The following is a 13,713-nucleotide window of genomic DNA, read 5'->3' on the forward strand; positions in this document are numbered from 1 at the left end:
GTATCAGATATTATTGGATACTCTGTACTCTAAACCTCGCCCTTACTACATGTTGGATAGGAAGTCCAAGAAAGTAACAAGTGTTGTTTATAGACGCCACGTTTATGGAGTCTTCGCTGTCACTGCACAATCGACCACAGTGAGTAATTTGTGATGATAAAAGTGAGTATTAAACAAAATTAAACATATCATACGAAAAAAATGCATTTCAAACAATAAAAGTTATCATGCGTACAGATATATTTTTGTCTTTTGAATAAAGACAACGAAGTGATTATTTTGGCTTGAATTGCAGACGATGGTGAATGTGTTATGACATTAACGGTATTTATCTACCATGGGAAAAATTACTGTTCGGTCAGCTCCCTTTTTTTAAAATACCACTGTACATAATTTACAGCAAAGCCTAAATCTCCCTTTTCGTTCTTTTACGTTTACTTCAGTTTGCTGAATACTGTATACTGGTTCATTTTCGCCATTATACACTTGCAAATGGCTTCGCCCAAATACAGTTGGGCTAAAAGAGCTTTAATTAAATTGAGACATTGGAGTTCGCCCAGTCTTAAATTCGTCCACTGTCAACGAGGGCGAAAGGGATGAAAAGAAAACGCGGCGACATTCTTCCTGTTTTACACATATCATTTTTTTGTAAAATGTGTAGAGTGTCGATAATAAATAATATTGATGTACCTTCTTAACGAACTTTGAAAAAAATATTTACACAAAGTGCGTAACTTTTACAAAGTATGTTGCCACCTAACTGTTATAAACAGTTCTACATTATATTCAGTTCATTCAGGAGGCAAAACAAACAAAATGTGTATCAAAACAAATCTAAGTAAAATAAACATAAAACAAAAATATAATTGAATTTACATATTATATTTGAAGAAATCATTTTGACAGTTTTTTCACAGTTTGTGAAGGCAGCCGACAGCTTTAATTTCCTTTTTTGCTCAACTGAGAAACAATAACCAAAAAATCTAATCAAATCAGCTTTATTAGACAAACAATAATAACGTGGACTTTATAGAAATGTAGAATATTTAAGTACTTCAAAAGTTTTTTGATATATTCGGTTAAAATTGACAAAGATTAATAGATAATCTTCGGTAAAATCACAAATGTCTTAATTATGTGAAATGGCTCTTACATCCAAGTAACATCGCGATCGCTATTTTATGCAAAGTAACTTCCAAAATCCTTTATGAATTCAAAGAAAGACATGAGATATGAAAATATAGGCAATCTCAATAACTTTTGACAAAGAAATGTATCGGAAATATTGTCATTGCACCGACGAGAAACAAAGTCAGACAGGCGAGGTTCATTTCGCATCCAGATCCATCCGCATCCCCTAAGATACAATCACTGCTTTATTGATAACCCCAAAGAATACTAGTAATAATCAAAACATATAGTCAATGCACAAATCTTCAAGATTTGTATGGTGAAAAGCGTTTGTTTGAATTGAGTTCCTGACGCCTTGGTAGCTGGGAAATAATGCACGGTTCCAGAGGGGGTAACAGAGGGGGGATTCTGTGTGGCCTCGTGTTGTGCTGTAAATGACTGGTCGGGGGGCTCTGTGGATACACATCACTGGACAGGAAACTGATCGACGGCTTCCGCCTCCGGTCCTGACCCATATTATGCTGCATAGGTGGGTGACTTGAGATAATGGAGTCGTCCATTTCTGGCATCTTATTCTTTTTCGTTTTACTGTGGGGTATGATGGAATGTTGTCGCGGAGGAGGGCTTGTTATCATCGATTTTTTGACAAAACACGGGAGACTGTCAGGAAAAGATTTATTCCAAAAGTCATCCCACAAAATAAATACAACCAATTTCCTATTAAATTCAGCGCGATTATACTATACCTTTTGTATTTTTTCAAAATTAGGAAGGCTGTTATTGCAGAGAGAACAGACATAACCGTTACCAATATTGCTATCAAAACTAGATTATCTGAAAAGGGAAAGAACAAAGCGCTATATACAGATATTTATTTCTTCTTTATCGCCATCATTCTGCACTTCGTCTAACCATCCTGAGTTTATTTTAGTAAAAAAGAATAACATGTATTGATGGGACAAAATTACAGAATTTGAAGTTTGTAAAATAATTTATTGTAAGCGTTACAGATTGCATATGCTATATATAATGAATAAGTAAAATATTTTGTGAATACTAGCAAAGCTATCTCGATTATCTATATACATGTAATTATTTAATATCAGTAAAATGAATTTTATTTGCAAATTACCAGAGTCACTCGGCTCTTTTTCTTCTTGCTACAACAACAAGTATGGATTTTAGACTCTTCAAAATGGCTTATATTTGTATTTTAAGCTGTCTATACATTTATTCTAATTTCGTATTCAATACTTTAAGTTGAAATTTTCAGAACTTTACAATAACTTAAATATTGTAACATTTCGTTTCACCCCCTAAGGGAGAAGGTATCTTCTTAAATCGAACTAAACTATAATCAACATACCGCTTTTGAAGTACATTCAAGAGTTTCTCTGTTGCAATCATACATGTTTTTGTCATATATCAACAAAATTTGGGGATCTCCATAGGTCGATCCGTCATAACTCAGAGTGACGTAACAGCCAATCGCAGCCCCGGTATTATTCCCCAGACTGTCCAAAGAAATGTCCAGGGCTATCAGATTGTAGTGATGATATGTAGCATGGGTGAAAGACTCTAAGGTGTTGATGACCGAGTTGTTGGTAAAAATCTAGAGTAAAAATTTTATTTTTAATAAATTTACAGAGGTGTGCTTGGTTAACTTAGATGTAGGCTTATTAAAAGGGACTTAGACGTGATTTGACACCAACATTTTATATTTTATTACCATTATTAAATAGTTTACTTGTGCATTTTAAATAATTGAAAAATAATTGAATGTTATAAGTCAAGTTACATGCAAAATACAGAGGAAATATATCATTGTTATGTAAACAAAGCTTGAGTCTTATACTTGTTTACAAATATAATGTAAAGTAAGGGAATTCCTATTTCTTTGACAAAATGACCCCTGACAAAAAAGAAACTGATTCAAAGTGTTCATAAATAACACCATGAACAAAAGAAAGCACCATTTAACTGAAACTTATACCAATACAGCACATATGTAAACAATAACAGGATTTAGCTTTGTTTACAAAAAAAATAATTTCATACTCTGTAACTTGCTTGTATCTTGATTTTTACTTTTAAATTCCGACAAAGCATTAAAACTACCCATATTAAACATATTACACATCAAAACTGGAAAAATTAAATTTGACAATTTTGAGCGCAAATCGTATCAAGTCCCTTGAAAGGGCATTGTCACGATTTTGGTCAAATTTTAAATTTTTTCTATTTTGACTGTTTACAATGCTTGAATAATGCATTTCTATAAAAAAAATTCTTTTTCAAGCTAAATTTTTTATTTGCTAATTCGTTTTGAACACCAATAAACAGTTCCTTATGTTTGAGACCTTCATTTTAGTTCTAAATCTGAAAATTTCTTTTCAACATTCAAAATGTAAACAAAAACATGATCAGAGCTTTGTTTATATAACAAAGGATTGTGAGCTCTGTATCTGGCTCATTACTCCGTGGCTGAAACTCAAATTTTGAACAAATTTGTAGATAGAAAAATCAGTTTGAAAAAGAATTTTCACGGTATATTGAACCAATGTAAACAAAAACATCGCATTAGCTTTATTTACATAACAAATTATTGCGAGTTCTGTTCCTCGCTTATAACTTAACGATTTCGGTTAACTATTATAAATGCCTTACTGGAGCACTGTAAACATTAAATACGGGGAAAATGTTGACCAAAACCGTGACCATGACCCTTTAACTTTTTTTTTAAACATCTGTTGACATTTTGCAATGTAATAAATAAACTTACGACAAAAATGGATAACTTCACAAAAATGACATCTGAATGGAAAAAGCCAATGACAAAAAATGTCTGACAAGATCCTGGTGCAGAGGAGTCGCATAAACCGTCGAATGGCAGACGGAACCCCTCGAGGGGAGAGGACAGTTGGATGGAACAATCACTGCCGATGAATCCCGAAAAACAATCGCAATTACCTGTAAAATATGTATATATTTTCTGTTTTATTTCACTGTACTCTTCTAAATTTTGAACAGAGTAGTACCTTGACAAGTTTTACGAAATTTTTGTCAATATATGCCATTATGCATACTTTATTCATTATGGTTACATTTACATAAAATATTCACCTTGAGAGACAAACACATACAAGAAATAAGCTAAACTGCTATTTCAAATGAGCCAAATCAATGGAGCTTGCGTCTAGTAATAGAGCTTATGATAAATAATTATTTATTACAGTTGTCGCTCTCTTCATAAACAGCCTCGGCTACTCTTGCAATTACCCTCTCTCCTTTCTTTCCATAAAGTTACCGTTTGTACAATTTCCATTTCCTGAACAATCTCGAGGACAGAGAACAGAGAAAATAATGTCAGCGAGAAACCGACCATCCGTTGTCCTATTGACGTAATACACTTCATCATGCGTCACTTCCTGGTAACAAGCACCTTTGAAGGTATTCATAGTGTCCTGAAGGTATGTAGTGTTTCCTGACAGCTGAAGTGTAATAAAGAGAAAAAGAAATCCTTATACACGTGCAGGAATTATGTCATAGATTTTTCGGCAAAATTTTCAAATGAATACATGTTCAATATTCGAAGGAAGTATTGCAAGTTAAGGAAATCAAAAATGAATTTTTGGAAAACTTCTATAACCAAAATTGACGTACTTTAATATCTGCAATGCAACTTTCGATGTAGGAACTTGAGTCGATTTTTGTCAACGTCTGACACTCGTTGACTGCGAGGTCAGTGTTAAAGGAGTTCTGACAGAACGTCCGTGCAGTACTCTCAGTCCAGCCATTCCGCCAGACAGACACCTAGTGAATGCAGTCAATCTCATGTAGCACCCTCCTTAACATGTTAAGATTACAGCTTTACGATTACATTTGTAGTTCTAAAGGTTCACGATTACATCTTATAGTACATATAGCATGCACGTAGCATCTGGGGGGCCTGCCCCCCCCCCCCTCACTTTTTTGCGCAGCAACTAATTTTTTTTTAACGAGGCTGGGTCTAATTTGCTCTGCCCTAGATTTTTGAATGCAATTTTTTACATGAATTTCTACTGATATAATTATTATTTTAAGATTAAAAAATAAGACATTTACCACACCGTTTGTTTAAGGGGTCATCTAAAAGTTTGTTAATTTTTAACATAGGACCCTATGGGATTTTGCTTGAAATGTATCAATTTTGCACATTTTTTACATTTTTTTTAAAACTTCTGCCCTAGGGATTTCTTTTTCTGTTCTACATATTAAACTTATTGCTAAAAGGCATCAAATGGTCAAATAAAAAACCCCTTTTACCTCCTGGTTTGTTCCAAGTGTCTTATCAAAGTTGTTTTTTGTATGCCCAATTTCCCAGATTTGTCGGATTATGGCTATTTTTTATTTGACAAAGGCGGAAATGGTGATCTTTATAGTATTATAAAACATTCAGACATATTTAAGTAATAAATAAATAAATAACATCACATATTAAGGGTCATTAATATAAAATATATGGTTACTGTCTTGAAATATATGAATTAATCTATATGTTTAGGCGGGTTAAGTAAACGTGACAGAGGGCTAGGCTTGCTGAACCTTCTTCACGTTTTCGACCCGAGCCCATATAAAGCTTATACTTCGAGACATTTATGTTTATTCCACAAAATAATTTCAATTTTATGCATCAAACGAGCTATTTTCAACAAATTTCGCTGAATATCTGCAGTTGAAACTATCACGCCATGGCGTCAACAAAGCAAAAAGATGACGTCACAATACAAATGAAACGCTGCGCGAAAGCGTGCGTACTCGTTCTGTACTCGGCCTCGTTAATTTACTTATGAAAAATTGAATTATCATGGAGTCGGCCCCCCCACTTTTTGGGGAGTATGTAAAAAATTGATATGAAAATAAGGAAATTAGGAGTGAAATTAAAGTTAAATTGAAGTTATAGATATACTACGCCCCCCCCCCCCCCCCCCCACTTTTCTACGTGCCTGTATAGTTCATAAAAGCTTTTCGATTTAATCTTACTGTGGATATACATCGTAGTTCTAAAGGTTTGCCATTACATTTTACTAAACATATAGTTGAACTTCTTAAGGTTTACCATCATACATATATCACTATACATATAGTTCTAAAGGTTTGTGATTAGATCTAATATTCTATATATTAACGATTATATCTTATAGGTGTTCGATTACATCGAACATGTAGTTCCAAATGATGAAGGTTTTACCTGGGGTGTGTCCGTCTCGCTATAGTTTGGATCGTATGATAGATCCTCCGTAAACCCCGCCTCTGTTGTCTTGTCCGACAGCAAGGACAGATTAGTTGTTATGGAGTTGTCCTCAGTACAAAGCATGCTGGGTACGGAAGTGTTAAGGACGACTTCAGAGCTTGTGTCGTTTGGTATACTTGTACATAGACTGTACATTTCATACTCCCTCCTATTTAAACTTTTAGAGAAATATGAGGTTAAAAAAAGGCTACTAAGGGAGTTCTAAAACATATATACATTTCAGATTATCTATATTAATCTGTATACGTACTTCGGCGATAGTTTCGGTTGTTTAGAAAATAAGCTCTCGTTGGATTTCAAGGGCACCCTGTAAATAGTGAAATTAAAAATACAACATCAAAATGGTAAATGCATATGAATTGTCGCTTATAAATTATCTAAAATTTCTTTTATTCACCTCCAAGACAAAAGAAATGTCTGTTCGTCTGTAGAGTTGTTTTCTTGTTTAGGAATGAAATCATCGCTTTGGTCTCCATTAATCAGCCCACACAAGCCCTCAGTAGCATCAATGTCAGAAACTGAGGCGCGGACCCGGACACTACTTATCCACGTATCATCATACGACAAATCAAACGAAACCTTGGTTCCGGTCGGAAATGTGGCCTGAAATTTAACGGTTTTTATTTTTTTTTTTATCTTTCAGGTTTTTTAAAAAGTTGATATAACTTCTGGGTTAATATTTTATTACCTCATATAGACGCCCTAACTTGGACACATGCAAATCGGTTGTTCTGTTGAGAGTTAGGTTTTCATATGGAAAGGTAAGGAGTTCTGTTTGTGTAGAGGAAACCTGTGCGCATGTCCTGACCACATAGAGACTGAGGTTGCTTCTGACAGCAACCCCGCAATTACATGTTGCGTATCCAGCAACACACGAAGAAAACAAGACATTGACCTGAAAAAAAACCCAGAGCGAAAATGTTTACATAATATCTTCACTAAAATTTTAGATATTCATATGTAAAATAAAAATATTTAGATCATTTCTTTTTATTCTAAATTGTATTTTAAAAAAGATTGCATAATGCTATTCAACAAATCGTCCTTGTTTAACTACCCATCTATTTATAACGGATCCTTGTTCATCAGATACATGTGCACTTTTGTTCCAAATAAATAAGAAACATCTTGATGAAAATAATGAAGAATGTTTTACTACAAATGTACATTTCAAAACTGGCTCATGAATGATGAATTTAGTCCAGAAGGTGATATGTCCGAAATATTTGTGTCCGAATTAATGAGGATGCACTGTACGTATGTTTCAATATTATAACTGGACATTTACAGAATAAGGTAGGTGTTGGTGTCTGTACATGACGAACTCGCCCGGTCTGTGATTCTCCCAGGTCTTGCCATCAAACGTTGTCATGTGGGGGTCGTTGTATGACGTACACAGCTTCCAGTCCACCAGATAATCCCTGTCCACTACTGTCGCCTTCAATTTACAGGATTTTTTGGACATTATTTCGTACGAAAAAAAATGTAGGAAAAATATATCTTTTATTATCAAAATAGAGTTGGAATCGACATACCTTTATTTCAGGGATGCTGATATTCCTCCAGATTCCGTGTCTGTCATAGTGATAATTAGACACGTTAAAATGGATACGACTTGTTCTGTTTTGATAATTGATCATCCCATCAGTATAACCAGTAACATTGAAAACAATGCTGGAATTCCCAGATTCATTGAATTCAAACGTCACTGCACATTGCAGGCTGTCTATGAGAAGATCTTCCATTAACAGTCCGTTTCTGCACCTCTCCCGATACTTCTCCGCTGTTGTCCATATATTCACTGGCAACTTGCAGCTCCCTTGTTTCATGGAATCGTTCAGTGACGTAGGACAACTCAGAGGTACAGAATTTGTCAAACGAATTTCTACCTGCTCACTTTCTTTGACCACTATCTCCGAAGATTCTGACTTCACCAAACAAACACAGCAATGTTAATGCAAAGACAATAAAAATAAAGATGAAGTGTTTAATTTGATGTCCTGCGTGATTGAACTTACTGTTATGCCTGCAAAATATGGCGAACTTGTGTTGTTGTAAACAGTGTTTCCAGATGTTGCATTTTTAATAGTGACAGAACAAGACACCTGCAAGAATTTTGTAGTATTGGTAAATTGTACATGCAATAAGAAACAAGTGAAAAGCTGTCAATGTAACAGCAAACCGGGGACCTCGGAACCCCCCTCCCCCGGGCAAGCAAAATTATCTTTCAGACCCCCCCTCCCCCGGGAAAATAATCCATGTCAACCCTTAATTGAAAAACACTACCTACCCTATACAGTGAAATGGAGTACCCTATATGCAATATTTTGCCTAAAATTGACTAAGTTCAAAAGCTGGTATTTTTTCATAAATTGTCAGAAATCAAAATCCTAGCAATATGCACACCTCTGATATATGTGCAATTGATCTGCAAAAGAACAACTTTCTATCTTGAAAACTGTAGGAGGAGTTATCCGTACAATAAGGGTACCCTATATGCAATATTTTGCCAAAAAATGACTAAGTTCAAAAGCTGGTATTTTTTTCATAAATTATCAGAAATCAAAATCCTAGTAATATGTACACCTCTGATATATATACAATCGATCTTCAAAAGAACAACTTCATATCTTGAAAACTGTAGGAGGAGTTATCTGTACAATGAGGGTACCCTTTGGCAGCCGCCCGCCCACCCGCCTGCCCTCCATTTTCACCAATTTAATAACCGGATTTATCCGTTGGAAAAGCCGGTTAAAAAGTACAAGTTATCATAAAAGATGCATGCTACATTGTATTTAGTTTTCTTCCATTGAAAACCTAAGTTAAAATGAACTAATCCTCTGACTCCCTATACTTACGTTAAAGTTCAAGCTGTAGTTATCGGCCCAGTGGTCTGTCTTCAAAGAAGAGGTGTTCATAGTTTGATTTGTTACATTATATGACCCAGCTTTAGGTATCAAGTCATTACCAATGAACCACTGAACGTCATACATAACCCCATTTTGCGGATGGTCAACAACACATTTGAAAACTGGTTCCAACATGGTACCGTCGGAAGATTGTTCCAGAGAGGTTTCAACATGGACACTGTATGAGTTGACTATGAATTAAGTAAAGCAAACAAAAAAGATGAGTACCGTTATCAATTTTTGAATGCTATTGTTCTAATAGTAGTACATGTACAATATACAAAAACGTAAGGTCGACTGACAAGAAATAGGCAAAAATTTCTTGGAAACTTTTCTTAAATACTTAAGTTAAATTAATTATATCTCAATCTAGAGGACAAATTAAAGGAACATTCATGAATAAACTATCAAATAAATAGTGACCAATACTCACCAAAAACAACATGAATTAACACAATATAAATCCAGTGGACAGTCATAGTTTAACATCTATTCAGGAAGTACGAAGATATATTTCGTAACATATATATCGAAGTGTTATTGTTATTTGAAGTATACGTTTGCTACTGATACATTTAAATTGATAGAATAACGATTACTATCAAGAAACTTAGATCATTGTTTGGAATTGTTAAAACGCCGCCCATTGATATGCTTCAATGTTAATTTTTTAAGACGAGACAACGAGTTTGAATGAATTATTTATCTAGATCTTAGAGGGTTAAATGTCTTGCTGATAAACCCTAAACCAATAATGCTAGTACACATAGGCATACAATGGACCATTTTTTTTTCTCTTTAGAGCATGTTTAAAATTATTGCTGATGTTTATAATGCAGATATTTTATTAAACCTTCCTCCTGGGTCGTATCAGGGAAATGATGATGATGATGACGATGATGAATTTTTGGATGCCAACTAATTGTCTGTTTCACGTGTTATTATAAATATAGAGGATAATTTTGATACATGTACATGCATATATATACATGTATCCTACACTTTCTTCGCATTAAATGTCAATCTGATAAACATGATTCTTTAAGTACTTTTCAAGCAATTTGCAAGTCGTTTTCAAGCATTTCTAGGAGTTGATTTTAATCAACTCTCCTATGCAGTTACTCTGACAAACCGAAAGTGAAACAGTGTTTGAACCAAAGCACAAATCATCGCCGCTGACAAGAACTAGTTCTTGAGAATAATTAATAAATTCGAAATAATTTTTTTTTCAAGAAAACATATTTATAAATACCTTGAAAATAGTCAGATTTTAAATGGTACGAACAATTTAGATATTTTTTGTAGTTGTATGTATTCTTACGCCAGAGTTCAATATAGTCTCGTTCAACTCGACGCTCGGCTGTCTCCGTAAATCTCCGACAAGCAGAGAGTCTCTCTTGCTTGTTGGGGATTAACGGCGATAGCCGAGCGTTTGGTTGGACGAGACGAGAGTTCAAAATTGTTTGGATCCATAAATTTTCCAGAAATTTTTCTATCACTTATACATAGTTTGATTGAATTTATTCTATTTTTAAATATTACTTAACATGATTCATATGGGGTTTTATGAATTCATATCATAAAAATGTGCGTAATTTAAATACAGATTAGAAACTACCGGTACTTGTCATGCAAAATAACATATAATTGATTTTAAAACAAATAACCATCGATAAAATCAACTCCCGTCAGTTCTTCGGTACTTTGATTTAAAATATGTTTTATAATACAATAAATAACACAATATAGTTCTTTAAACATCTGTATGACATTTCATTGAATCTTATGTTGGCACTTCCAGAAATGCATGAACTGGCACTCAAAGTCAAATAACTTTTTTACAAAATGAAATTATGGTTATCTGTGAATTGCACTTTATCCAGTATTTATTGTCAAAAAAGAAGGAAAAGACAAAATATATTTTAAAAATAAATATCATTTGAAAATAATTAAAATAAAAAACATTCCTATATTGCACCATTAAAAATAACACAACATGTTTTGAAGACCTATTTCAAATACGAGTTTAAAAATCATGACTATAAAATGTACAACATGTATAAATAAAATGCAACTCCGAATATAAAGCATACTAGCTGCTATCAACATTTCTACAACCTTTTTAGATTATTGAGAAGGCAAAACAAACAATATATATGACTACACCAATATAAATAAATAAGCAGCAATATTATTAAATTGTGCAAATATTTGTTTTCTCTATAAAAGTCCTTAACAGCACTACTTAAAATATACATCTAACATGAAAAATTAATTTTGACAGCTGTTTTCACATTTTGCGTAGGGAGCCTACATCATTAATTTACTATCTTTTATTTCTCATTTTATTCTTTGGTTTTTGATTTTTTAAGTACACTGACCAATAAATAAGAAGGCAGTGTTTTTTTTGGTTGGGGGAGGAGGGGGAGGGGGGGCTATCTAAAATCAGATTCTCTCTCAATCCCCCTCCTCTACCCCCACAACCCATGGCTCTGCCTGAGCCTGCCACTTCAAAATGTAAGTCTTATCTTCCTTCATTTTGGGCCTCAGAGCCAGAATTTCATCCACAACATCCTTCTTCAACACACAGTATACACAGAGTGTATGGAGCTGGGCGCAGCGCCTGGCCAGATTGACCAGCGCTCTCTCCAGCTCCGGAGAATTCCTCGTCTGTAAGACAACCACCTCCAGTGTGTTCTTATAAAATGACGTGGCTTGTGTGACCTCCTCATAAATCATGGTGAAGGTCTGTAGGTTCAGGACATGGACCGGGATTTCTGGCTTCATTATTTGGGAGACTCTGTGAAGGGGACAGGTATGATCAAAAGACAGCATCACTTTTAGATCTGGCAACTTGGTTACCAGCTGCTGCCAAGCTTCTGATGACAAATCAGTGCCATACTTCTCTTCTCTCCTACAAGATATGCCAAGTTCCTCCAAAGGGGCTCTATCATCTTCGGCGAGAGCCACTAATGTGTTGTCAGACATGCTACTGTGAAACACAAAGAGCTTTTTCAATTTTCTGCATTTCTTCACCAGTTGGAAAATGCAGTTAGCTGACACTTTGCACACCAATACTTTATTAAGAAGATTTAAACTCTCCAACAATGGATGGTTCTGTGATAAAAGGTTTAACATCTCATCATCAAAGGCAACTGGCATTCCACTCAAATCTACATTTACTAGAGAATGCATAGGTGTTTCAAGTGCTTCAGGGTTGCGTCCAAATAACAGCTTCAATGATTGCACAAACTCAGCACCAGCATAAAAGAGAGGATTTTCACCAGTAAAGTCAATTTTAATGGAAGACAGTTTCCTGTTGGTAAGATTGGCAATTCCATTTAAAATATCACGAGCTATGGTTCTGCAAATTTGTTCGCTCTGATTTACTTTCATTAAAACATGTTTCAAATGGGCACCATGCATCTCCAAGCACTTCTGATGACGAATGGCTTCTTTCTCATCATTGCTTTGAACAATAAAGACAAAATCCCTCCAGAGAACTGGAAAGTGGAAGCAATCATTCCAAGTTTTGCACACAAATGAAGCACGGAACTTGTCTTGGAGACTCAGATAGGAGAAGATCTGCACTACGATGTGGTCAGGCAGAGAGTTCCATGATAGGTCGTCTCCTTCTGGCTCGGGATCCGCCATCACTATCTATACTTTTGGTAGGACACTGAAACATAATAAATACCGGTATATTGCTTTTATTTATTTTTGAAAAATATTACAAATTATATTAATTCAACTCATATCAAATATACATAGCAAGTTTATATCCTCTATATATATTCAACATAGGGTACAACTTATTTTAACACAGGATATAATTCTACAATCTTATTCCTTTTAATATCGATAAAAATAAAAAAGTTAACCTTAAATTAAGCAAATTCCTTAGGTTTCAATAACAAATTATCTTAGTCAATTCTTTAATGTTTTCAGAATACTTGCAATTACAAATTATGTCAAAGCACACAAAATTTCTGTGCTAGCGCCTAAAATATAATATCTATTAGGCTTTCTAATTTAAGTAAGTCACAAACAAATTCTTCAACGCTGAAATGTTTAATCAAATAGCACTAGTGAATCAGCTGATCAGCGCAATGTATGACTAATACGGAACACATGAGTCACTAAATGGGTAAAAACGGGTTTGAGTTAAAATTTATTTAATGGATTTGTATACAACATCCGTATAGAAAAAAATGCTTCAGAGTTTTGATGGTATTCTTCTTAATTTTTTTGTAAGATTAGTTGGAATCATGAACCCAGAACCAAACCAATGTACATACATTTACCTACAACAGTGTACAAAACTAAATAATAATGAGTAAATTGGTAATTACCGTTATTACGGATAAATTCTCTTATTCT

At 34.4% G+C, this 13,713-nt stretch overlaps 3 protein-coding genes across 4 annotated transcripts in view; all 3 read right to left on the reverse strand.

Annotated features, from left to right (window-relative positions):
• The window catches only part of LOC105336028 (alanine--tRNA ligase, cytoplasmic), a 609,144-nt gene that overhangs the window by 97,138 nt on the left and 498,293 nt on the right, over window positions 1–13,713 (reverse strand). The window lies entirely within an intron of this gene.
• On the reverse strand, window positions 983–9,922 carry LOC105336034 (von Willebrand factor D and EGF domain-containing protein). 2 transcript variants are annotated; one of them, XM_011440207.4, is made up of 16 exons: window positions 9,767–9,922; window positions 9,283–9,524; window positions 8,443–8,529; window positions 7,960–8,352; window positions 7,713–7,862; window positions 7,113–7,319; window positions 6,822–7,027; window positions 6,675–6,731; window positions 6,362–6,581; window positions 4,795–4,944; window positions 4,439–4,622; window positions 3,914–4,101; window positions 2,498–2,743; window positions 2,264–2,291; window positions 1,878–1,965; window positions 983–1,791 (listed from the first exon to the last, which is right to left on the reverse strand). In XM_011440207.4, exons 1-16 carry the CDS (start codon window positions 9,810–9,812, stop codon window positions 1,437–1,439), a joined length of 2,847 nt encoding a protein of 948 aa, XP_011438509.3. In that variant the 5' UTR covers window positions 9,813–9,922; the 3' UTR covers window positions 983–1,436. The 2 variants fall into 2 exon arrangements, with proteins under 2 accessions (XP_011438509.3, XP_034299376.2); XM_034443485.2 differs by lacking the exon at window positions 9,767–9,922 and having other exon boundaries at window positions 7,960–8,348; window positions 9,283–9,321.
• Window positions 11,756–13,048, reverse strand: LOC105336035 (F-box/LRR-repeat protein 8). The gene has a single exon (XM_066079895.1). It carries the CDS (start codon window positions 12,985–12,987, stop codon window positions 11,791–11,793), a length of 1,197 nt encoding a protein of 398 aa, XP_065935967.1. The 5' UTR covers window positions 12,988–13,048; the 3' UTR covers window positions 11,756–11,790.

The sequence above is a fragment of the Magallana gigas genome, chromosome 3 (assembly GCF_963853765.1).
Source record: "Magallana gigas chromosome 3, xbMagGiga1.1, whole genome shotgun sequence".
NCBI lineage: Eukaryota > Metazoa > Mollusca > Bivalvia > Ostreida > Ostreidae > Magallana > Magallana gigas.